The sequence below is a fragment of the Pygocentrus nattereri genome, chromosome 5 (genome assembly GCF_015220715.1).
Source record: "Pygocentrus nattereri isolate fPygNat1 chromosome 5, fPygNat1.pri, whole genome shotgun sequence".
Classification (NCBI taxonomy): Eukaryota; Metazoa; Chordata; class Actinopteri; order Characiformes; family Serrasalmidae; genus Pygocentrus; species Pygocentrus nattereri.
In genome coordinates, this window is record NC_051215.1 from 18,766,226 (window position 1) to 18,791,981 (window position 25,756).

The 25,756-nt window shown below is 38.0% G+C and overlaps 2 protein-coding genes and 1 long non-coding RNA gene across 5 annotated transcripts; 1 reads left to right on the forward strand and 2 right to left on the reverse strand.

Moving 5' to 3' along the window:
* Positions 1-42: 42 nt before the first annotated feature.
* On the reverse strand, positions 43-4,314 carry sod3b (superoxide dismutase 3, extracellular b). Of its 3 annotated transcripts, XM_037538368.1 has the most exons (3): positions 4,215-4,313; positions 2,210-2,553; positions 43-1,816 (listed from the first exon to the last, which is right to left on the reverse strand). In XM_037538368.1, the coding sequence occupies exon 3, from the start codon at positions 1,802-1,804 to the stop codon at positions 1,202-1,204; it is 603 nt and encodes a 200-aa protein (XP_037394265.1). In that variant the 5' UTR covers positions 1,805-1,816; positions 2,210-2,553; positions 4,215-4,313; the 3' UTR covers positions 43-1,201. The 3 variants fall into 3 exon arrangements, with proteins under 3 accessions (XP_037394265.1, XP_037394264.1, XP_037394266.1); XM_037538367.1 differs by lacking the exon at positions 2,210-2,553 and having other exon boundaries at positions 4,215-4,314; XM_037538369.1 differs by lacking the exon at positions 2,210-2,553 and having other exon boundaries at positions 43-1,834; positions 4,215-4,311.
* Positions 4,315-11,786: 7,472 nt separating this feature from the next.
* Positions 11,787-19,441, forward strand: ing2 (inhibitor of growth family, member 2). The gene is made up of 2 exons (XM_017683283.2): positions 11,787-12,810; positions 15,758-19,441. Exons 1-2 carry the CDS (start codon positions 12,672-12,674, stop codon positions 16,459-16,461), a joined length of 843 nt encoding a protein of 280 aa, XP_017538772.1. The 5' UTR covers positions 11,787-12,671; the 3' UTR covers positions 16,462-19,441.
* A 2,215-nt stretch (positions 19,442-21,656) lies between these two features.
* LOC108411619 lies at positions 21,657-22,971 on the reverse strand. The gene is made up of 3 exons (XR_001856578.2): positions 22,890-22,971; positions 22,293-22,356; positions 21,657-22,042 (listed from the first exon to the last, which is right to left on the reverse strand). It is a non-coding gene; the product is annotated as an uncharacterized LOC108411619 (long non-coding RNA).
* Between the last annotated feature and the right edge of the window lie 2,785 nt (positions 22,972-25,756).

The window sequence follows — 25,756 nt, forward strand, 5'->3', positions numbered from 1 at the left end:
CGCCAGAGTCGAACATGGTGACACAGAAAATATGTGGAGCAGTTATGTATATATGTGTATTTTATTATTTCAAACGTCAAATATTTGTATCAGAAATACCACCCATCCCTACCTTTATACAAAAACCAGCCCAACATTGCTTTTCAAATTAAAGCAACATTTGCTCAACAATTACACTGTGATATATGTATATTTTAAGACTGACTTTTACTGTTATTCTCAGCATGTGTCATATGGCTGTTTTAGAAATAACCCAAATGCTGCTTGTGTACTGATTGTGCCCTTTATATCAATATATTAATAACAGCAAAATGAAAGAAATTTGACCAAATGCTGCTGCACTCAGTTCCATACTGGGTTCACACCTGCTGGTCTTGAGTTGGGTTTGCATACTTTGTCTATTTAAAAGTTATCTATTTTTTTTCAAAAACAAGCCAAAGGCTACGTTCAAATACTATCAAACTAGAATCTCTATACTGTTCCAGCAAGTTAGATTTTTACTAGCTGCTTCTAATAGAAATAGTGGCATCTAATGGAATGCTTGGCGGCAAACAAGATTGTAATTCATATTTTAAAAAAGGCCGTCCCTTAAAATGAAACTTTGTTTCATTCTGTAGTCTACTCTCCAGTGCTGTACTCCATCTATGCCACACAGTTTTGTCACATACTTATTCACACATTGAAGTGAATAAGAAAAACAATGCTCTGCAATTCAGGTGAACAACAGGTTTAAAAAAAAAAAAAAAAAAAAAACCTGATATACACACACTCAACATTGGGACCTCAATCTTAACACAGTGATGATCTCTGTGAAAATTTTGTGTCTTGATATTGATATTGGATGATATTCTGAATAAAATCTTTTAAGAATTAATATTTGAAATGTTTATTATATACTGCATGCACATTTGCTTAAGCACTTTTAGAACAAAGACTGTTTCCAGTATTCTCCAGTTCATAGTACAGAGTGCTAAATTGGCAGTGAAAGTATATTAATGCTTCTACATCTCAGAAAGCATGCAAATAGAAATGTATATTTTTACAACTATTTGTTCCTAATTTATGGCTTCAGCAATGAACAAAATGTACAGGGCAGTACTGCAGTGTAGTAGCTGTCCTTTGATGTAGCCTACATACAGTATAAATTAGCTGGTTGAAGTTGTACTGGCTACTACTGACGAAGATAAATTCAATGATTAATTCACTGATGTAACTTGTTCCAGAATTGTGCAGTACTCATTCCAATCACACAGCACGCCAATCGTCTGCCTGCATTGCCATGCAACAGACTGCCTGCGTCTCCCCCTAGGCCCATATCATCCTCCATCTCATGAATAACAACAGCCCGGCCTAGCACTGATAGCGGCCCAAAAAGTGTGGCCTTGGAATCCACAGATTGATGAATTTTCCCATTCCGAGAAACAAAATTCCCAAAATCTCCTGGGTGGTGTGGATGGTTGACTCCTGAAGGGTTGTAATGGCCACTAGTGGAGGTGCAGCCTTCGCTCAGATCCCCATACTGGTGAATGTGAATTGCTCTTGCCTGATGAGTTGATGCAGGAAGGCCATGCAATCTGAACCTCACTCTTAGCTTTCCCTCTGGACTGGTTTGTTTAAAAAAAACTTGCCCATACACTTTAGGTGAGCCAGGAGACAGCTGAGTGTTTGGACGCATCCGGCAGGAGGCATACAGTGACCCATTGAATGTTTTATACTCTGATGGGAATGCTTCATTTGACATAGGTTTACAAAACTGGCAACCAACCACAGCCAGCAGATGGAGTGCAAGCTGCATGGACTTCATTTCTTCTTGTTTCTGTAAAGAAGGGAAAAACTGAAGAAAATGGGAATACAAGAATGCTCACTATACACATCTGACCTTACAACCATTCAGTTTATGTAAGAAGCAACTTAATGCAATGAAATAGCAAATTTCACCGCAATTTGATTTTTTTTTTTAAATATAGACACTATAGTTACATTGGTCACAAGGTACACCTACCTTGTATCTACTCTCATGGGCAATTTTATCAGACCCACTTATTATGTTTAGAGCAATCAATGAAAATACATTGATGTTGGCTCAACATTATGATGTGTCACCATTGATGATAGTCGATGGCTTCATCTATTGGCCAACCAAAAACAACCAGTCAACAGTGTCTTGTGACCAGAAACCTCAAACTTCAATCTCAAACTTTATACCTACCAGAAGGGCCACCAAGGTAGGTGTGTCTAACAGAGTGGACAAGACCCACTGAAGTACCACTGTCAGTGTCACTGTAGTGCTGAGAATGGTCGACCACACAAACAATATCTGCTCCACTGTGGTCCCATGGGGGTCTTGACCACTGATGAACAGTGTAAAGAGGGACTAGCAAATTACGCAGAGAAACATGACTCACTGCAATATTAGGTCATTTACACAGGTAGAAACATTTGTATTGTTCACTGTTGATGGGGTGAGGCATAATAAAAGAAATACTGTTCTGGAATGAAGTGTGTTGAGTTGTCTGTGGTGTCTCTTGCAGTACATAAGGTACATTGTTGTACCTAAACAACAGAAAACACACATTCTGTAATTGTAGAACTACAAAGTGCAACTGCATTGACATGCAAATCTGATGGTCAACATTTCTGTTACTGTCAATAGCTAAGTAACAAAAGATGACCTGATTTCCAAAAAGCATAAAGCTACTGTAAACACATTCCTTTAATAATTTAAGCATGATCACTATTTATTTCAAACTTGTACAGTTTTAAAATAACAAAAAAGAAAAAGGGCTAGAAGAAAAATTTGAGTACTCTGCATGGTCAGCACTTAGTAACATCCCCTTTGACAGGTGTCTCAACTTGTTCACCTATTTACACCTATTCTTCCTTGCAAAAGGCTTCTGTAAGTTTCCTGTCTGTCCATAGATGATGTTTAGATCAGGAGACTGTGAGGGCCATGGCAAAACCTTCATCTTATGCCTTTTGATGTCCATTTTGGATTTTTATGGAAGGTGTGTTTAGGATTTAGCATTATCTTATTGTATATTTATACTGTTTTGTGGGCGTCAGTTATTTTATTTTTTAGAGTGCTAGGCAGCTGCTTAGAGGAGCCCTGGCTGCTGATTGCTCGAACAAAGTTTGAGCAGTCAGAGTATTTATAAAGCTGTAGAATAAATGTAGAATTTTTTTTTCTAAATATATTTCTTATACCTGGTAATATGGTAATATAGATCTTTGGTATTTGTATTTTAGTTTTTGGGTGTATATTCATATACACGTGTAGTTGAGTTAAAAAAATATATCACAGCACATTTCTTACAACAATCGCCAACGTGCTTTCTCAACTGCCATAGCAGACGAGTAGTTGAGTTTCAGGCAAATATGGCTGAAATATATATAAAATATTATACACGATCACTTTCCCGTTCCATCAGAAAGCACTCTCCGCTACTTCTCCACGTTTAGCTGTTTAGGCTGTTGCATTAACAGCGGAATCCTCTCTGAGTATTTTAACAGCCACAGTAGCGTAAGAGTTTGCACAGAACGGCAGAGCATTTGCAAAGTGGTCATTTGCCTTCGTGTACTTGCGTTAAAAATGTTTCTGGTCTTAGCTCTTTCATTCATGGTCACATAAAAAGCGTTTTTGTTTCCTGAGCTCCAAACGACGTCTCCCCGCTAATGATGAAGTGTCGATTCAAAAAGATTCGAGTCTTCAAGTCCTACACTCCTGGAAGCGGGGCTCAGCTCTTGGTCAGTTACTCTGAGAGTGGAGATGTACGGATTCGAATCTTTGATTATATAATATTTTAATAAAGTAACGCCGCTATAAAAAGTCACCAAAAAGCTACAACGTTTAAAATTACAGTAGAACAAAAACAAAAGAACCCAGAAATTTCTAACTCTAATTTTGTAGATCTATTTAACTTTTACAGTAAACAGAGAAGAGACGAAGCAAACCGTAAACATAGGCAAGTACACAGAAAGAAAGTGAAAGTGAAAACGATATGTTGTGGTCTTGTAAATAAAACAAATAAGGGTATTGGAAACACTAAACGTCACATTTCTCATTTGCTGTAAGCAATAGCTGTGTCTCAGAAACAGCTAATACTGGTTATCTTAAAGGACTGCGTTCTATATGACGTTCTAGCCCTCATAAGCTACATCTGCGTTAGAGCTTGTTAAGGTCATGTACTTTTCAAAAGTACAGTTTTCAAGTTTACCTGAATGGGTTGTTAGCAGTCCTACTTGGTCCAGTATGTGATCGTAATGGTTAGTTCGACGAGCTGCCTATAGTTACAGAAATACACACCCTCCCTTCAGAGTTTCATAACAAAGGGGCGTAAACAAGTACTCTAAACCCAAAAATGCAGGCCTGGCAGCATCGTAGATGGTGGCTGTTCAGATTAAATTTTTTCTCAGTGCATGTTTGCATTAGTGTTACTGAGGCAAACTGAGAGATTAGCTCTGATCTTTTATGCTATTTCTTCCTACAAATGTGTAGGAGTATGACTTAGTGAAATATGCAGAAATACAGGTAAATGATTTTTGCTATATACATAATATACAAAATCTAAACAGTAAAATTGGCCTGATAGTGGTGAAATGGGTAAACAGTGTATTTCAAATGCAGAAACAGAAATATTGTCAACCCCTACTCTAAGCCCTGTCTTACACTTCAAGATAAAATGTCTGTTGTAGAACTCTTGAGTCAGGCATCTTATCATCCATCCATCCATTTTCTAAGCCGCTTCTCCGTCAGGGTCGCGGGGGGGAGCTGGAGCCTATCCCAGCAGTCTTCGGGCGGAAGGCAGGATACACCCTGGACAGGTCGCCAGTCCATATGCATCTTATCATAAATAATATATTTTGAAATAATTATTTATTAATTTTTAATTAAAGAATGATTTATTACTTTTTGACTTCAGGTATTTTTCAATATTGTAAGCACACTGAATTCTCCTGTTTAGAGTATATTTAACAAAGATCTAACTATCTATTTGTTCTTAACTTATGGAATAATTAATTGACAAAGAGTAAAGTGCAGTACTGACACTGTAAGGGCTGTGATGTGGCCTACATACAGCTTAACTTACCTTTTTGTAGTTATAGCTACTACTAGTATACGAGCTATATCTGCTGGCGTTGCCACACAGTAGTCATCTGGCTGGTTTCAGGGTGGAGCCAAGCAGGCCCGTAGACAGCATTGTGATGGGGGGGATCTTTTTCCCCCAAAAGTGGACCTCATTTGGCTCTCTACTCCAATGCCCCCTAAATACACGAGCACGCTTCAAACCTTTTAATTTAGACATATTTTATTCATTATAAGTTTGTTGTGAGTCTGTTTTTGTTGTCCTTATTTGTTCGTCTGTTGCTCCCCACTGTTAACATAAATTTGATATAAATGTAAGTGTTACTCAAACTTCCTACATCTGTGATGTGACTTCATTGTCTGTCTCTGTTGCTCACCTCAGTTGTCTGTTGCTTTGTTCCATTGTCTCTGTTGCTGCCCTCCATTGTCTGTCTCTGATGTTGCTGTCCTTTATTGCCTATCTCTCTACTGTTGACATAAATAGATAAGAATTACTTCATGAGGTACACTATCGGTATGGTCATTAAAACGTAAACATGAATTAATAATGATATAAATTGAAGTGTTCCGTCTTATTCAAATCTTCCTACAACTGTGCTGGGACTTCATTGTCTCTCTCTGTTGCTCACCTAGGTCTGTTGTTGCTCTCCCTCCTCTGTATCTCTGTTGCTGTCTGTCTCTGTTGCTTTTCTTCATTGTCTGTCTATTTTTCCTCTCCATCTTTTGTATCTCGCCTTCTTTTTCTTTATTTATTAATTGGGTCTTGCTTGGGTCACTGTCTGTCTGTTTTTCCTCTCCTTTAGGGTCATTTTACGGGAAATCGGACACTTTGGAACTCAACCCACAGAGATTTTCATCAAACTTTGTGTGCCTTTTTAGTGGCAATGTAGAACCCCAGAACTGCATTTGCATGAATCTGCCACTAATATAAAGGGAGAAATGGACTAAGAATGTTTTAAGTAGGGCGGCACGGTGGCGTAGTGGGTAGCGCTATCGCCTCATAGCGAGGAGGGCTTGGGTTCGATTCCCCGGCCGGGTGACCGGGGTCCTCTCTGTGTGGAGTTTGCATGTTCTCCCCGTGTTTGCGTGGGTTTCCTCCGGGTTCTCCGGTTTCCTCCCACAGTCCAAAGACATGCAGTCAGGCCAATTGGATATGCTAAATTGCCCCTAGGTGTGTGTGTGTGATTGTGTCTGTCTGTCTGCCGTGCGATGGACTGGTGACCTGTCCAGGGTGTATCCTGCCTTCTGCCTGAAGACTGCTGGGATAGGCTCCAGTGACCCTGACGGAGAAGTGGCTTAGAAAATGGATGGATGTTTTAAGTAAGAGGGTAGGGCACTACACATTCAACCTTGATTATGTCAATTTATGTGTGTACTCTGCAGAGCTAGAAAAGAGCTTTCAAACAGCATCAAAACCATCTGTTTGTAATTTAAATTGACATAATCAAGGTTGAATGTGTAGTGCCCTACCCTCTTACTTAAAACATTCTTAGTCCATTTCTCCCTTTATATTAGTGGCAGATTTATGCAAATGCAGTTCTGGGGTTCTACCTTGCCACTAAAAAGCCACACAAAGTTTGATTAAAATCCGTGTTGGTCGGGCCCCAAAGTGTCTGATTTCACATGAAATGACCATTGTCTGTCCTGCACTGTTAACGCAGGGGAGTTGTAAAGAAATAGGAGCCCTGCACTCAGCAGCTTTTACCGATTTTGGGCCTTTTTTTGAACAAGTCACCAATGTTTTGGGACAATGTTGCCGCCGATTTCTTCCGTTTTCGCTCCTTTTCTTTTTTACCCATTTTCTCAAGTAACTTAATCCCCTGATTCTTATTCTTTCCACTAGCTAACAACAGAAATGGGAGAATTACCGCCACCTACTGGATTGGTGTAAAACAGTCTGAACAAAATGTGTAAAGAGAAACATTAACCATTTTTCTTACTCCTCAGTTCTCTGAGTCTACTTCTCTTTTTTATTAGTCTGGATGTGATATTGTAAATTAAAATTTGATGTATATTCACCGGAGATTAACAATTCATTCATTGAATAGCCTACCTATCTTGAGGGGCATGTGTGTACGGGGTGAGGGGGCGAGGGTGCGGCGGGGGGGGGGGGGGGTCGAGGGGAGGGGCCTTCGATCCCCCCTGGCTACGGGCCTGCCAAGGGCAGAAGCTTGGCCACCCCTCTGACCACTACAGTTAAACAAAATGAGACAATCAACCTGGTAATTTTGTCTCAAAATGATTTGTGTCTGTTTTGATGAGTTCTAAATGCAAAATATGCTGATGTGCAAAACTTGTGTAAACTTAAAATTGTCCCTGGAAGGCAGCCATTTGGATGCATACATAATTTTACAAAATGGTTTTAAAACAGCATCCTGATTAGACTGCTATGTGTTTTTCTGTGCTGAACAGTGAGGGTTGTGTGTCTGTTGTAATCTGGAGCTATGTGGCAGCAGCAAGACAGCCCTGGACAAGGGCTGATAGGACACCTGAATGGTGGCAGAGCAGTGTGGCAGCCTGGTAGTGTTAGCAAGGGCAAGCCTTTGACGATCTTACAGCCGATGGCAGAGCTGAGTTGATGGTTCGGCAGGCATTTCTGCCAGTCAGGCAGGCAGCATGAGGCACATGGCTACCAGTGAAGCTGGCCCGGCATATGCAACTTTCTGCACCGGCTCACCTTCAAGTTGTCGGCAAGGAGTGGCACTGCATGGAGGTGGAGGATGCAGCGTTTAGTCTCTCTTCTCCGGCTCCTCAGGGAGAGAGAATGCAGCCCTGAGTGAGAACTGGCGGCACATGTGATCGAGAGCGCGCACTCCATAGTATGTGTGTGCAACCCCTGCTGAGGAGATGCCGCAAGAGGGCGGAAAAGTGCGCCCCTCCGTACTCCAGGGACTTTGGTCGGACTTTGATCAGACTCTTTAAAGGTTCACAAGATGGTTTAGACCTTTGAACAGGGGACTGTGAAATGTTCTGCTATTGGTTCATTTAGCTGTGGGCATGCAACCCTCCTGGGTGAGCATGGTAAGAAAGAATTTAATTAGTAAATAGTTGGTGTTATGGAAGTTATTACTGCATATACATTTGTTTCATTCTGCACTGGACTGTGGGGTTGAATGAAGGGTTTGTGTGTCTACTGTCATGTAGAGGTGTAAGATGGTTGGTCAAATCAAGTCAAATCAAACTGTATTTATATAGCTCAGGTGTTTTCACAAAGCACCTTTACAGAATAAATCTGGGTCTAAATCCCCATGAACAAGCCAATGGTGACAGTGGCAAGGAAGACTATCTAAAAGCAAGAAGAAGAAACCTTGAGAGTAACCAAGACTCAAAAGTGGAACCCATCCTTCTCTGGTCAACAGCATTAGTATAAAATATTAAAATACACAAAGGGGAAAGCAATGTTTATAATTAAATTGTTCAAGTCTGTGCGCAAGCAGTGGGTATTCAATCAAGGAAGAAGAAGAAACAATATCAGAGCACACAGGATGGGCAGTTGTTCAACTCGGTAAAGTAAAAGAAAACACACAGAGAGTTATCACTGTAAAGAGTGACTGATCACAGTTTACAGTGTTAACAGAGTGCAGCAGAGATCCAGCAGGTCCAGTTATAAGAGAGAGCCAGGAGGTTACAGAGACATGAGGGTTCCCTGAGATGCCCTCCACTAGTCGATCAGCAAACTTGAGTGAACACATGAGAGCAGCGGGACAACAGCACCAACACTCACAGTTTACGATAATACTGTATGTCCATAAACCCCCAGATCTGCACAATTTATCTAACAGAAAAAAATAATTACCAAAGGCTTAACTAAACAAGTAGGTTTTCAGCCTAGACTTAGCTGAAGCTGTATCTGAGTTCTGAACACTGTTCCGAACACACCAACGTTATGGGGGTTTGTACGAGAAGGCCCTACCCCCTGATGTAACATAATTAATCCCAGTTACTAATAGTAAGCCAGCATCTTATGATCTAAGTAGGCATGATGGTTCATAATAAGAGAGAAATTCACTCAGGTACTGAAGGGTAGGTCATTTTGGAGCTTTATATGTCAGTCAAGAATTAAGTAACCAATGCAAAATTTAACTGGCAGCAAGTGTAGGTTTGATAAAAATGGGCTGATGTGGTAAGACTTTCTGATTCTTGTGAGGATTAGAGTGTTCTGGACAAAGTGAAGTTTGCTAAGGCTTTTGCTGGAACATCAAAGGAGCATTACAGTTCTCAAGTCTTGAGGTGATAAATGCATGAACTAGCTTTTCTGCATCCAGTGCTTTTCTTAATTTAGCTATATTGTTTTGCCACAACTTTTATCAAGAATTTTGATATAAAGGGAAGATTGGAGACAGGTCTATAATTGGATAAATGATTGGAGATAGGTCTATAATTTGATAAAAGAGTCTTTTCTGAGAGCAATATGTTTCCCAGGTCTCCTTTGTTGCCAGACATCACAGTATATAAAGCATAGAAGGTTTGGGATGCAGCCTCATTATCGCTGGCTTATATCTTGCAGAGAATAAAACTGTAAGGTTCATCACTCTATTGCTGTTTTAAGTAATAAGTATATATGATTATAAAATGTCCACATTACAAAGCCACATTGATAATGATATCAAGACAACATACATTGATAAACAAGACTAAAGCTGGCTTGCTATTCTCCAGGTTTTATATAAAATTTTCGTTCCACTTTTCTGTTACCATTGACGGTTGCTAAATAGTTAAATGTTGCATGGTGGTTGCTATGGAATCCAAGATGTTTTGTAAAGTGTTGCTAAGTGCTAGCTATGGTGTTGCAAGTTGTTCCTAAGGTGTTGCTAGGTGATTGCTATCCTATTAAATACACTGGTATTTTAAATACAATGCATCCTTAAATTCACAGTTATCTTAAATCCACAGACATCTTAAATTCACTGCCACCTTTAATCTCACACTACCTTAAATTCAGTGCCACCTTAAATTTGCTGCCACCTTAATGGTAATTTTAAAAGATTCATCCAAGTTCAAAGTTACATCTAAGTTCACAGTTACAGCTGTGAGAGGGGATCATAGAGTTACCGGAAGATGGCTCTCTTCAGTCTTTGAGGAAATGGCAACCCCTGAGCAGAAAGTGATTTACATTTTCCACTTCAATAAGAGTGAATTCATTGTAACTGTGCAATGTGATTTTCATCAGCAGTGAACCTCCAACAGCTCAGAGCATTCATTGGTTCCACAAAACTGGATGATCTCTGAAATCATATTGAAAGAGCCATGAGTGCAGTGACACCTGACATGCTCAATCGATATGGGATGAATTTGACTATCACATTAATGTCTGTACAGTTAGAGGAGGTCATTTTGAACACTTGTAATAAACTTTATGCACAGTTAAACCATTTGCAATCTATAGCATTGTTTTGTAATTATTTACACATGAAATAAATAATTTTGAAACTGATTAAATCTTTTTGAATGACCCTGAATGACACGTTAAATCCACTGCCAACTAACATCACATGTAATTTTAGAAGTATCAATTTTCTGTTTGTGTGCTAAGTAAGAAGTAAAAATATCCAAATGGCTTGAGTGTCTCCTACAGCTGTCAAAGTTGTTGCTTAGCAATGGTGTCTCAGCAGAGTGATAGTTTTCGTAAAAAAAAAAAAAACCCTGTGATGTTAGGGCGAAATAACAGCACGGTTAGAATGCTTCTCAAACAATCAGCTTGTGTGCCCAGAATAAATTGTTGGATATTGTCACAAACATTCTGCCATTCATTTCCGATGAGAACAAGTATTGTCTTTACAAAGACTTTTTTACAAAGACTGTATGTCAGATTCCTTAGAAAAGCCCAAGTAAACTAATTGAGTGTATGTCCTATGGTCCTTTTTTCATGGTTCTAGCTCAAAAACTGTGGGATGCGAAACATTAGATTTTTTTTACATAAAATAATAATTATAATAATTAGAAGAGCAGTAAATTAGCTTTTCAAGCCAACATAATAATAATAATAATAATAATAATAATAATAATGAGAAGAAGAAGAAGAAAAAGAAGAAGAAGATTACATAGAACAGTAATGCAGCTTTTTCAAGACAATTTAATGCAAAGAATACAAACAGAAACAGAACAGAAAATTGGGTTTTGCAAATCAACGTGATAATTTACTGTTGAGCTTAATGTGATTATATGAATAACTTCAGCACAAGTTTTTGTTTTTTTTAATAAAGTAGCCACACTGCATGGATGCATTTTAACAACCCTAGTATTTTGGACTATGTCACTCTGTTTTTGTTCTTCATCATGCAGCGCTTTTACACAGCCTTGTCCAAGCTAAGCTTGTTGTCACTTCAGCATTTCATTTTGAATAGGCAGAAACTTTATTTCTTCTTGAGACAGCTGAAGCAATTGAATTGGTTCTTCTACTCAGAAGATCGAGTCAGACAGCTAATATCCAGCCAATCGCGAGCGGTAAACCCGCCTCTTTCAGTGACGCAATTCTTTTTTTATTTGCATAACATTTTTGTGCAGATGAATCAAAAGCTAAGGAGCAAAAACTAACTATTATCCTTGATAGCAAAATGTGATTATGGGACATATACGCTGTCTCTTAAACGAATTATATAATTATATAACCATTACTAAACAACTCACCGTCATGCAAACATGTGCTCAGCTTTTGCTCTATATATTCTACGTCTGTCACCGTTGTAACTGCGCATGCCTGAAAACTTGTGGTCTAAGCTACTAACTGAGAACATCGATTCTCTCCACAGGCTTAGGGGAAAGTCCCCGGACACTAAGCAGAAATGCTCTGCCTAAAACGCAGAAGGGCCTATCCGGTGGTGCGCGGAAGAGCTGCCGAGACGTCTATGCAAAGCTGACCGAGCAGAGCGCAGCCGGATACCTTGGTCACAGTTAGAGAAATACAGGTAGGGAGTGAAATACTCTACCAGAACGGGGCTCAGTCTCAGGATGTGCACATTTTAAGAAATGTTCTAAACAACCTGGAATCGCCTACGTTTTGTATCTTTCTTTTCTCGTTTCTGTGGAAGGTTTGTCGTAACTAATACTGAGTAACAGGTCTAAGTTTTTGTAGTTTCAATTAGTTGGCTTTTGTCGAAAACGCAGTCCAGTATTTTGGAGCCCCTTTCCCCTTTAGCAATTTTCAGAAAACTAAATTCAGGAAGTTGTGGAGTAAAGGAACTGAGTCGGCGCTAGTGGCCCGATAGACAGAGCATTACACTGACTATTCTGAGCAGCCAATCCCAGCATAGTATTCGAGATATTAACCAATCGCAGTGAGGGATTTTGGTTACTTCTAGCCAATCGCAGCGCAGAATATGAGCCACTATGCAATCAGAGCGCTCGGAAGGCGGGACTTTCTGAAAACGGGTGAGGTAAAAAATAAGGCGGGCGCGCCATTCACTGCTTTTACTTTGAATGGCTGGTCATGCGCATGCGCATCTATATCAGTTTTGTTTTAAGGGAGTTCATGGCAGACGGAGGCTGAATTTACTCGCTTTAAAATTCAGACCGTATGCATCAAAGCAACTTCGTACTTTTTCTACACTTAATCATCGTCTAGCTGCGTTTTGCATGCATTATAATCACGATGTTAGGGCATTATGCAAACGTGGAAAAGGCACAGCTTGTCAGCTACGTGGAGGACTATTTGGAGTGTGTGGAGTCGCTTCCCCTGGACATTCAAAGAAACGTTTCGTTGTTGAGAGAAATCGACACCAAATATCAAGGTATCTTCATTTTGTGTGTCTGCCTGAAGTATCCGTATACATCCTACCCACGCTGCCCTTTACTTGTTTAACGCAAGTTACTACACCCTGCTTTGCTCTGGCGCCTTTTTCATTCAGTCCTTTCAACCCCATTGTAATTTTAAGTTTATTTTCACATTCCTCTCCCGTTTCTGGTCGACTTGTTTGAGCTTTTACAGCGTTTTGCGTTTTCTCCCTTGATTAGTGTATAGCAGCCCTCATTCTGCCTTCTCACAGTCAGCCATTTTGGCTCAGAGACTACCTTTCTTCTCATGTGTGGCTTTTATTGAGTTCTTGTTAGACCTAGCAAGCCTTGACAGATTTAAAACCGAAAATTACTGAAAGCTAAAAGTGCTTTACTTTATTGGTAACCTTACAAGCTGTGTTATTTGAGTAGTAGAGGCATGTAGGGCTCATCCTGTGGGACGAAGCTGAAGTTGGCTTTATATTCGAATTTTCTGTTCCACCTTAAATTGTGCGACAGTTACATTCTGGCGACTGTGACCAAGAATAGTTTAGTTTCCTGTAGTTCTGCAGACGGAGACTTGATCCTAGTTATTGCACACTGTACTGCACATTTTTTACAGTCTGTACTAACTAAAATGCCTCTTTTAGCTTCTCTCATGTGGTGCTGGGTGATTATGTCGTGTGCACCGGTATTATAGTGTCCCACAACGACGATATAGATTTTTTTTTTCTTTCCCAGGATTGTAGAGCTTCAGCTTTTGCTGGTCACCTAACAGTCTGTGCTATTTGAGTAGTAGAGGCATGCAGGGCACCTCCTGTGGGCAAGCGAATGCAGTCTCTCCTGGGAGTGTAGCAAAAGTGCAAAGTATGGGGTAGGAAATGGACAAATATAAAAAAAAAAATACAAATGAAGTTTTATTTTACACTGAGTGTTATTTTAAAATGTATTTTATAGCATTGCTCTGTAGTTCCTGGATGTCTACAAGTGAACACATTTCATTACTCTGACCTGGTGCTACAGTAATGTGGGGCAGTGTTGCTAAAATTCATTATTATAATTAATTTAGCAGTTTGACCAGATTAGCAAAATAAAACTATAACTATATAATTATTGTGTTCTTTTTAAAAACAGAGAAAGTTAAGTTGAATTGGTTTCATTCAAAATAACATGCTGCATAGCAAGTACTGAGCAAACATGCTGAGCAGTGCTGCTAACATTGCACTGAAGCTAAAACCAGGCAGTGTTGTGCATGGCAGTACAATACTCTCTCTACAGCCTATTTTACAAAATCTTATTAACAGTTAAGCATTATAATTCTACTTAGTGGAACAGAGTAAAGTTGTTATATAAAATGACTTTGGTAGCAAATGTCAATTTTTTTCACCCCCATTTTGCTGATCTACATGTCACTCATTTTGGGGAAGCCATTGTGATTGTTTAAATCGGGCTAAAATCACACAGTGTAGGTCAAGTGGCAATTTACCAAGGGGTAATAAAAGTGACCAATGGCTTCATGTTTGGCAGTCAAGGAGTCAGTTAACACTTTTCTATTTGAGCAGACCCTCCTTCACTCTGTTGGTTGATTAGTGTGGCAGCATACACTCGACTTATGTCATAAGGTATCAGCCGGTATTGGAATGTTGATATTGGTGAATTTTGTGACCGAGGGTAGATAAGCACGATATCTGGTCCAATATCAGATTCCAGTTCTATACATTTTATTTGTTCTATACATGCATTTGTGAAAATATCACAGTAATAAAACCTTGCTGCAATGACTCTTGACTTCTTTCAGCTATAGTCAGATAAATATTTTCATGGGCTAACTCCAAATTTTTGGTCTGGATTATAGAAATGTTTAATCAAATATTTCTTGTATTTAAAGTTAGTAATCCTGTTGCTTTGAAAGAAATCCTGTTACTTTAAAAAGAAGTAAATATGAAAAACTTACTCAGTTCATCACAACATTCATTTCATCAAAACATCATTTGTGGTGGTTACAGTTTGCAAACTCTGAGAAAGTCTGATTTGATGCAGTTATTTAAATTTCTGAAGCACATTGGGTCTCGTGCAGCAGGGTAAAAAAAAAGTGGTTTTGATATTAATGGTGGGTATATATGAGTATGTGAAAATTAAACTTGTTTTAGTGGCAAAAATATGAACTTGGGGGGGGTACAAAGATTCATCAACTGAGATGACTAAGATCGATGACCAAATTAGTTGGCAACTGATTTAGTAGTCGATTATGTCATCACACATATTTCTTGCGCTAAGTAGGAATGTTTAGACATTACCACTTACTGGAGAGTTACCAAAGGCACAATGGCAGCCTCAATAACAAAATCCTCTTCAAGTTTGACTGTGGTGGGGAATTGTCAAACGTGCTATTTGTAAAGCCGACCTTAGCTGGCACGGGAGGACATTTGCAATGTTGGAGCATCTGAATAGGAAACATGTCAGCTCACCAGATGAAGAATATTCATCTCTGTAAAATAGCTGTGCTGGCTAGTGAACTAATGTTAATGTTAAATGCCATCCTACTTCATGTCATGAGTTGTAACATCTTTTATTTCAAAATACATGTCCTCTGGTATCGTTAATGGAGTTGGAACTGAGAAAAGAGTAACTGTTAATCACAACGACCCTGTTCGCATTACAAATATTGCATCGTTGTCTTACTGTCGAGGCTACCAGTGCCTTCAATTTAGGCCAGCATAAGAGAGCGTTTGCAAACAATTTGTTTGCCTGGAGTTCTCTGCGAACTTTGCAAAGACTCAGTTTCAGGGGGTAGTTCAAAATCTGAAAAAATCAATTATTCACTATATTTTTTTGGACAAATGAATGTATAAAGAAAAGATATTAGTATTATTTGGACCATTTGAATGAATTATTACCAAGGGTATTGTAGCATTTTGACTAGATTATCTTTCCTTCCATCCTTTTTTTTTTTTTCTCACCCAGAAATCCTACAGGAAGTGGATGATGTTTATGAGAAGTATAAGAAGGAGTCAGATGGAGCTCAGAGGAAGCGTCTGCAGATGCAACTCCAGCGTGCGCTCATCAGCAGCCAGGAGCTGGGTGATGAGAAGATCCATGTGGTCACTCAGATGATGGAGTTGGTGGAGAACCGCTCGAGACAGATGGAAGCCCACTCACCCTGCTTCTTGGAGCCAGGAGACACTGAGCGATCAGCCGAAAAGGTTCGTCACGACACAGGAACTAGTTCTGCTAATGTTGTGCCTGAGCGCTCGTCGTCCCGCCGGCCACGGCGACACAGGAACAGCGAGAGCCGTGATTCTTGTCTTGGACCCAATGGGGTGTTAGAGGACTTATGTGACGAACCAGCACAGCAGCCCCGTGAGAAGAAGTCTAAATCAGCCAAGAAGAAGAAGCGGTCCAAAGCAAAGCAGGAGCGTGAGGCATCGCCAGTGGAGTTCACCATCGACCCCAATGAGCCCACCTACTGCCTCTGCGAGCAGGTGTCCTATGGAGAAATGATCGGCTGTGACAATGAGCAGTGCCCTATTGAGTGGTTCCACTTCTCCTGCGTTGGACTCACCTACAAACCCAAGGGAAAATGGTATTGTCCCAAGTGCAGGGGTGACAGTGAAAAGACTATGGACAAAAGTACAGAGCGGCCCAAGAAGGACCGGAGGTCCAGGTAGTGCCTCAGAGTAGGATTGTACCCATTGATATATTAAGCCTATAAGAATTACCCTGGTACAAACAGAGGCTGCACAATATGGATAAAATAACGTATTGTCATTTATTGCGATTGCAGTGTGCATTGGGATATATTGAATCAGTCAGTAAAACCTTAATAAATCACGCAAGTAATTGGTGATTCCTTGATGCGACACAATGTATTAATCTGACAAATTATTTGTGCTTGTTGAATTGTAAGAGCGTCTTGATTCATTAATACTCGCAGGTTGTCCTGAGATTTGGTTAGGATACTCAGAGAACACAGGTCTCTTTTGGAGGCTATATCATATACCAGTATGGTGATGATTTTTAAATAACAAAATATTGTGCAGCCCCTTATTACAAACCCTGCTGTGTCTTGCAGGCTTTCACTTGATGGATTCAGTCTCACTAGCAGGGAGACATTTGTGCAAGCAGGCACAGCTCTTGTCAATATCAAGAATTTAGGAGTTTGTTGTGATTTCATTTAGACTTCCTTGCCGTGTATTTGCACTTATTTATTGTCAGCTGTCCCTTTAGCCAAGGGTACTGAACAGTATATAAATCTGGTTGTTTAAAGGACTCCTACTTGATGTGTCAGTGCTCTGCCCACAAATGTATTCTTTCTTGTCAGATTTGACCAGTCTTCTAGAAGGTTGGATAAATCTCAGTCTAATAAATTTAGCTACACTGCAGAGCCACACTGTCGTTGTAGTTAACTGAAACTAGGCATCCTGAAAACGACTTTGCCCTCATGCTGGTTAGTTAAAAGTACATACGATTGTTCTTTACAGTGTGATCTATCACACTTTTGAAATTAATAATGCACTCTTAATTTTTGTATTTTGACAACAAATGGGTTATGTGCTACAGTCTCTTATTAGTTTGAATAGGACCTTTATCAGCATTCCATGAAGTCCAACCTGGCAACAGTTGCTATGAAAGCACTTTGTGGACAGAGCATGGACATGTCAATTTGTGTAAAGCCGGAGTGAATCTGTGGAGCAACAAAGTGAAAGTTTGTGAGATATGGGTTTGTTTTTCCAGGCTTTAGATGATTGGGCTGTGTGCAGGATGGTTGACTAGATTTTAGTAAAATTACTGCTTCAAAGTTTCTCCTGATGCACTAAGCCCAAATGTGATTCATCCAGGTGCTGTTCTTGCTTAAAAAAGAAAGGAGAAAAAAACAACTTCACGGTGAATGATTCTGATGGCTCATGCACCTTGAAAAGACTTGTGGTCAGAATACTGCCATCAATGTTTGTAAGATATTGGAAAAAATATTTTTCAAACTTTATTTTTTCATTTTATTGTATGTTGTGTTGCGGAATAAATGTAGACACAAGTCATTGGACATAGAAAAGAAAAATTACAGGAGAGCATAACAGGTGCATGATTAAAATGCATAGTGTTTGATGATTAATATCTACATTGTTTTTCTATTTTAATTGCATTTCACCTGTTAACATGAATAAGGAAACCATTTTCCAAATGTCTTCCAGTGAGAGAATGATTTGTTTGGTTTATTGTGTCTGGTGTTGTGTGGGTTTTTTTGTTTGTTTGTTTGTTTTTTTTGTGTGTCACATATTTAAATAAACCTGTGCCTGTGTCTCTACCTAACTTTTGTTAGATGTATTTATGAATAAGATTATTACATGATGAAGTAGTTCATAGTGCAGAATAAGGATGTCCCAGTTGGGATTGGATTTGAGGTATGTGTTTTTAATGCAGGGTATCATCTATATTAAGCCCGTTCCACATGCACTCTTTGGTTCCATAGGTGCCATAAACATTATCCACAACCAATCCATTTACTTTACTGCTGAGTATTGGCTAATAGTGTCCAGAACAGAGTACTTTAACAAAGTAAATGTCTGCAGTGTTGAACTAATTTAGTGTCACCAGACGTGAATGCACTCCCCCAGTTCAAATTTAATTAATAAATATGCCGAATTTCTAATCAAAAAAACAAATGTAGTTTGCATTGGCCATATTAATCGGCATAAAGTTCAGTTCGGCTCAACTTCAGAGATTAGATCATTTCATTTGTACAAAAGCAGTATAAACCAGAACAGTTGTCAGATAACAAACTGCATAAACAAAAGATGTCCTAACATTTTTAATCAACAAAGTTTTAACAAAAAAAAAGCCAAGGGAAAGAGCACGTTTTTACAAAAACAACTTAAATAAGGTGCATATATTGTTTTGATGGCTTGTTTTTGTTTTTGGAGAGGGTAATAGAAGTTATATGTTGTTTAGCTTCTGTTTCAAATTTGAGAAAATCTGGTTTGGAGTGAATACATTTATGTATATGAAATTTTGCCAAAATAGTGATCAAATTAATAATATAATATTCTTTGACTTTATTCTTTTTATAATGACTGAAGCCAAACAACAACAAAGAGCGATTAAAATCAGGGTCAATACAATCCATGTTAAATCTATACTTCCAGAGATTTTTATTTGTGTGGGAGCAGTGCCAGAACAGGTGTAGAAGAGTTTCTGGATTTACATCACATTAAGAACAGTTGAGATTGATATCCTTTTTAAATTTAATAAGAAATTGGTTACCTAGACAGCATCTATGTATAATTTTGGAAGAGATCTCTTTTATTTTATTAGTTAACAGATATTTAGAAGGTAAAGTTAAAATATATTTTTAAGAATCAATAGAATTCCAGTATGGAATAGATATGTCTTTGAAACAGCCTTCAAATATCCCTGTTTTTTTTTTTTTTTAAACCAACAAAAGTATCCTTTGGATACTTTTTCAGAACTGGCTGGTTTGTGGAACCCTCTTTAATTGCTTCTTTAAAGAGCATAGTAATACCTGAAGGAATTGCATCCATAAGCACTGCATATTCTTTAGGAGTTATAGTTACTGTATCTTATACTTGGAGTAAAATTCTGTATAACTAAGCAATAATCCTCTTTCATTAAATAAAATTCTAACCAACAAAATACCATGTTCAAACCATTTTGTGAAGAACAATGATTCATTTTTATATAAAATATTTATTATTCCAGATAAAGTGGTGAAAATATAAAATGTGCTGATGAAAGTTAGATAATTTTAAGGGGACTTTTTCAATCTTAGAATCACATAGTAAAAGGAAACCAAGTTTGGAAATTATGTAATGAAGTATGAAATTCCAAATAGAAGGAGTGTTATTTAACAACTGTTTAATGCAATTGACTTTGGAAGTATTGTTCAGGGTAGAAAATTTAGTCCTCTAGAATCACATGTATAGAGTTCTTCCTTTTATTGATAGATCCTTCTGCAACCAAAGATTTAGCCTTTTTTTAGCTTCATCTATCTATCATAGATGTTAAAATTTTGAGCACATCTAGAATGTCTGTCCATTGTGATTTTCATGCATAAGTGAGTTACCACTTCTTTTACAGGTATGTTATAAATATGAATTGTGGCACAGTCTTTAATTGGAAGAAGTTCACATTTATTGAAAAAAAAAAAGTCCAGAGGCTTTTGGATTTTGGAATTCCTGCATAATCTTTATTGCTACACTTTCTTGATGAGTATCTTTTAGGAAAAATATGGTGTCATCTCTATTACCAATTGAGATCCCTTTTAGGTACTTGTTTTAACAAGCATTAAGAAGATGACTGCATAGAAGAAAAAGATAAGGAGCATATATATATATTATATATGCTATAAAATTAAAGCAATGGGTAGAAATCCTATTAAAATCACGAGTTACTATTCCATTAATATTCAATTTCTGAACTGTATTAATTTTTCTTTGATGTTTTTCCAAATTAAAAAAAATTGTTCGCCCTCCTCAAGTCATCTTTTTCCTGGATCACACAAAATCACATTTAGCTTGTCTTTTATACATATCATCTAATTTATTTTGTTGGGCAATTAAGTCAAATTATTCAGCTTATGATAAATACTCAGACAAAGATGGATAATCCTAGAGGTCACTGTTTCTTCTTTCTTACCTGTAAGCCTCTGCTAAATAGCTGCCATATTTCCTAAATTACGGTGACACTTCAAATTTAAACAGTTCCCAGGTATTGGTGTATTGATTCTCAAACTGGATTGATTGGCTTTAGACCAAAAGTATTGAATCTTATCTTTAATTTTGATTTTCACATCTGCAAGATTCAGACATGAACTATTAATCTTCCGAAATGAAGTTCTGTGACTATTATAAACTGTGTGTAAAGGAATATTAATAGAGAATGTTTTGTGATCAGTCATGGGTGTGGTTATGATATTGACATATATTATCACGGCTCATATTTTAGACAGTAACCAATAATCTAGGCGAGACCTTGGTGCAGGTTCTATTGCTCCAAGTATAAGCATTTATTCCAAGAAATTTTTCCTTCATATGTCAACCACATAAAATTTTTGAATAAACACCAAGATTGTTGCTAATGTGGTGATTTACGAAGTGGGTAACAATCCACACTTTCCAGAAGGTTTCCAGAAAACCTCTCTTAAGATGGCTATGCCCACAGAACGTGGGGATAAATTGGCTAGCCTAATGTCCTTCCCCCATTGTGCTCTCCAAAAACTAGCATCATCAGAAACTGATGGAGACCTGAAAAAGAAAAAAAATCTGCTTTGCAAATAAAAATAAAGCTTTTTGCCTAATTTTATCCCTGAGACCCACTGGCATTTAGAATAACCATAGACAAAGACAAGTTATCCAAGAAAGTAATACGAAAAGAACAGATTTGTCGCTATATAGCCTAGTATGTTAAAGAACCTAGTACATCATTTAAATTAACAGAGTAGAGAAAAATACAATGTTAACAAATACATCTTCTAAGCCGCTTCTCCCTCAGGGTTGCAGGGGGTGCTGGAGCCTATCCCAGCTGACTTTTAAAATTTATATAATTTTATTACATGACAAATTCCCATTTACTTTTTTTTTTTTTTTTTTAACACAAAACTATCAAATAGACTTTACATGATGCATATTCATTTGTGTAATAAAGCCTATTTATTTTAAATGCATAATCCCCAGGTTTATGTATTCAGTATTAATAAAGTATAAGTACTCTAAATTAATAATAACGAGTGTATTTATTTAAAATACATAAAGAATATTGTTTGAATTGCATAATCAGGTTCCCTTTACAAAATAAATAGCATACATTTATTTGAATTACATGTCATTTATGCTTATAATAAGCATGTAATAAACCAAATGAATAAAAATGCATCACATTTATGCAATTCCTTTCCATTCAGTACAATCTTAATGATGCAAAACAATCAGACCACCTTGTTGATTCAACAGCTTTATTAACATTAAAGCCTCACAAAAATATTAAAAGCATGAAATTATGTCTGACATGAAAATGTAATGGACTGAGCACCTGCTGTTTCTAACTTGGTGTGTGTTCTATATATGTGACTCAGAAGTTTCTTCCAGCTTATGAATATGCAAGGACAGTCTAGATATACACATGGATATTGCCCTGTCCGGCTATGGTGGAAATGTCTTAGCCTAAAATGTTTTAATAACAACTCATACCTAGTAGATAAACTGTCACACAATTTGCAAGGCCACATTCACACAGCACCTGTGAATGAAGACAAAGAACAACAAATCAATTAGGTTATCTGTAAAATGAGCTGAAAATACATCCAACCTTGTCTGAGATCAGACTGTGTAAGCCTAGGTTTGTTGTATCGTAAAATCAAATCATTTATACTTTTAACATGCTTACTCTAAACATTTCAGCTAGATATTGTAAACATTTTTAATATCACATGAACTATAAATTAATATGTACTACATGTTGATGTGTATAGATTTTAATATATACTTACTAAATTTATGTTGCCACATGTATGTGAGAAAACAGGACAGGAGACGGAGAAAAAAAATAGGCACCTAAAAAAAAAGAATATCAGTGAGAAGAAAAGCAGCATCTATAATTCACGCCAGTATTTAAATATAGTACTCTAAAATGCAGTCACCCACCTAACTAATATTAGGTTAGCTAATATATTAGAGTCCCGATTTTAATAAAGGCAGCATGGCAAAAAACATGAGACAACTACAGCCACGTTTAACGTGCAAAAAAGCACGCATCAGGAAAAAAAGACGGGAAAGAGGCTTAGGAATTCTCAAGCTATCCTTTAAGCAAACAGAGCCTAACTTTTTACAAAATTAATAGGATAAATGTTGTGGACAAAGGGAATGCTATCAGGCTTACTTAATGTTACCAGTAATTATTTTATGACTATAATCAAGCTGCATTACTAAGTTAGCCAAGATGCTATGTAGCGAATAGCTAGCTTGTTAGCTGTGTTGTCCAGTACAACAACGCGACCAAGATAAACTGCTAAAAATGGCGTGATATAAACTGCACGATTAGAACACATTTGGGAGTAAAAGAACACAGGATGTCTCGGATTGCTTACCATCTTACACGGACTGATGTTGCACCCACACCAGTAGAAGTGCATCCCATAATATTTTTCTTCTTCGAGTTTTACGGCAGTTGGCGACCAACTTAAAGGTGCATTACCGCCACCTACTGGCTCAAAACATCGTTCCATTGACTTCTCATAAATTCTATGAAAACTAATCACATACATTTTAAATAACAGAATCTTGTTTGTTTTACAGCTTTTTAAATTTAAACTATGTTAGTATTTATTAACTAATTACATTCAATATATTTTAGCATTGATTAAATGATGTAGATAATAATTCATTTTAATGCATACATATAAAAATATGAGTTTTTAACTAAAATCAAATAGATATAAATGCATAAAAACTAACTCTGCCGTGAATCATTTCTGTAGGGGCAATTTAGCATGTCCAAATGGCCAGACTGCATGTCTTTGTACTGTGGGAGGAAACTGATGTTAATAAATACTGGTTGGTAATTAGAACAATGTTACATTTCTACAGATATTAACAACTAAAAGAAGGTGCCTTTCTGTAAAACAAAATAAAAAAAAACAGCATGGCATTCATTTACAAACAAGATCTGCAAGAGAAGTAAAACCACTGAATAATTATTTACAAAATAAATTGAACCTGTTACATCAAGGCACCTTAAAATTACTCATTACCTTTCAATAGAATCACACCAAAATGGATAAAGGCCACCCTTAGATTTTTGAGCAATGGTAGGCAGTCTATGTCTGAGACTTTCTTCTTCATGTCACAGATCCCAGAACATGCAAAGTTCAGGGTTTTCTTTAGGCCTTCAATCTGCAGGCATTGTTGCTGATCATCTTTTTGAGACCATCTGCTCTGGCATTAATGAGCTCTGCCTCGAGACAATGTCAGAAAAATTGCAGTAATAAGCCCTGGGTTTTACTTCTTTTCTGAGCAGGGGGTCTGGAAGGAATGATGTGAAGAGCTTAGAAATCTTTGGAAATTGAAATCTCCATTTGGTGATTTCTTGGTGGATCCACCAAGCAGTAAGTGTGGTAGTTATCCACAAGTATAGATTCCTCGTTGAATGTGCCTCCAAGACAGTATGATAATGGTCCGAAGCAATTGAACTTGAAAGATATAGAAACCGAACATTTGGTAATTGGAACTTTGCACTCAGGCCCGTAGCCAGGGGGGATCGAAGGGTTCGTTCGATCCCCCCCAGCGGCCCCTCCCCCCGTACACACATGCCCCTCAAGATAGGTAGGCTATTCAATGAATGAATTGTTAATCTCCGGTGAATATACATCAAATCTTAATTTACAATATCACATCCAGACTAATAAAAAAGAAAAGTAGACTCAGAGAAGTGAGGAGTAAGAAAAATGGTTAATGTTTCTCTTTACACATTTTGTTCAGACTGTTTTACACCAATCCAGTAGGTGGCGGTAATTCCCCCATTTCTGTTGTTAGCTAGTGGAAAGAATAAGAATCAGGGGATTAAGTTACTTGAGAAAATGGGTAAAAAAGAAGACAAGGAGCGAAAACGGAAGAAATCGGCGGCAACATTGTCCCAAAACATTGGTGACTTGTTCAAAAAAAGTGCTGAGTGCAGGGCTTCTATTTCTTTACAACTCCCCTGCGTTAACAGAGCCGGACAGACAATGGTGGGTCACTTCATGTGAAATCAGACACTTTGGGGCCCGACCAACACGGATTTTAATCAAACTTTGTGTGCCTTTTTAGTGGCAATGTAGAACCCCAGAACTGCATTTGCATAAATCTGCCACTAATATAAAGGGAGAAATGGACTAAGAATGTTTTAAGTAAGAGGGTAGGGCACTACACATTCAACCTTGATTATGTCAATTTAAATTACAAACAGATGGTTTTGATGCTGTTTGAAAGCTCTTTTCTGGCTCTACAGAGTACACAAACAACATTGAACTCAACAGTTAGCCGAGTATAAATTATGAGATATTAAAGTACTAAAATCTGAATATTAAAAAAAAACTATTTTAAAATGGTCAGTATCTTTTCCACACATAGCCTGCAATATCATGAACAACCTCTGAAATATTAGTGGCAGATTCATGCAAATAAATGAAATGAAATGAAGTCACATCACAGATGTAGGAAGTTTGAGTAACACTTACATTTATATCAAATTTATGTTAACAGTGGGGAGCAACAGACGAACAAATAAGGACAGCAACAACAGACTCACAACAAACTTATAATGAATAAAATATGTCTAAATTAAAAGGTTTGAAGTGTGCTCATGTATTTAGGGGGCATTGGAGTAGAGAGCCAAATGAAGTCCACTTTTGGGGGAAAAAGATCCCCCCCATCACAATGCTGGCTACGGGCCTGGCACTGTACCACAAACAAAAATTTCCTTGTAAAAGAGAATAATACTTAACAAGATGTAGCGCTTAAGCTCGTATTGTTACCATCAAAGAACCAAGTTTGGTGAGGAGCATTTGATATAAGATGCTCGTTCACGATGACAGAAGCCTCTCTGACTCATCCCTCAGCTCAACTTTTCGCTACACCGCATCCCCCAAGACTTTCCATTGAAAACAAATGGGATATGTTGCAGTGCGTTAACGCGCCAGAGCAGTGTCATATGCAGCCTTAGGCCCAAAACAAACATGCAAGGACGTGAAGGCAGATGCTTCAAGCTACACAGACGGGGTTTCATGCATAGTTGTCACGGTGCCTTTCATAACACTAAGACGGTAGCACGAGCTGCATTCTGAACATCACAGCAGGGGGTGCTATTACAACAGCCAAGCCTGACTAAGCGCTCTTATACGGCCACTGTGCTTTCTCAACTGCCACAGCAGATGACCACTTAAGTCTCACGCAAAGATGGCATAAAAATACGATTAAC

Bases quoted from the DNA above. Each gene is read 5' to 3' on its own strand.
- sod3b (XM_037538367.1), bottom strand. From the start codon at position 1,804: ATGAAGTCCATGCAGCTTGCACTCCATCTGCTGGCTGTGGTTGGTTGC.
- ing2 (XM_017683283.2), top strand. From the start codon at position 12,672: ATGTTAGGGCATTATGCAAACGTGGAAAAGGCACAGCTTGTCAGCTAC. The intron at 12,811-15,757 runs GTATCTTCATTT...TTTCTCACCCAG, and splicing joins AATCGACACCAAATATCAAG to AAATCCTACAGGAAGTGGAT.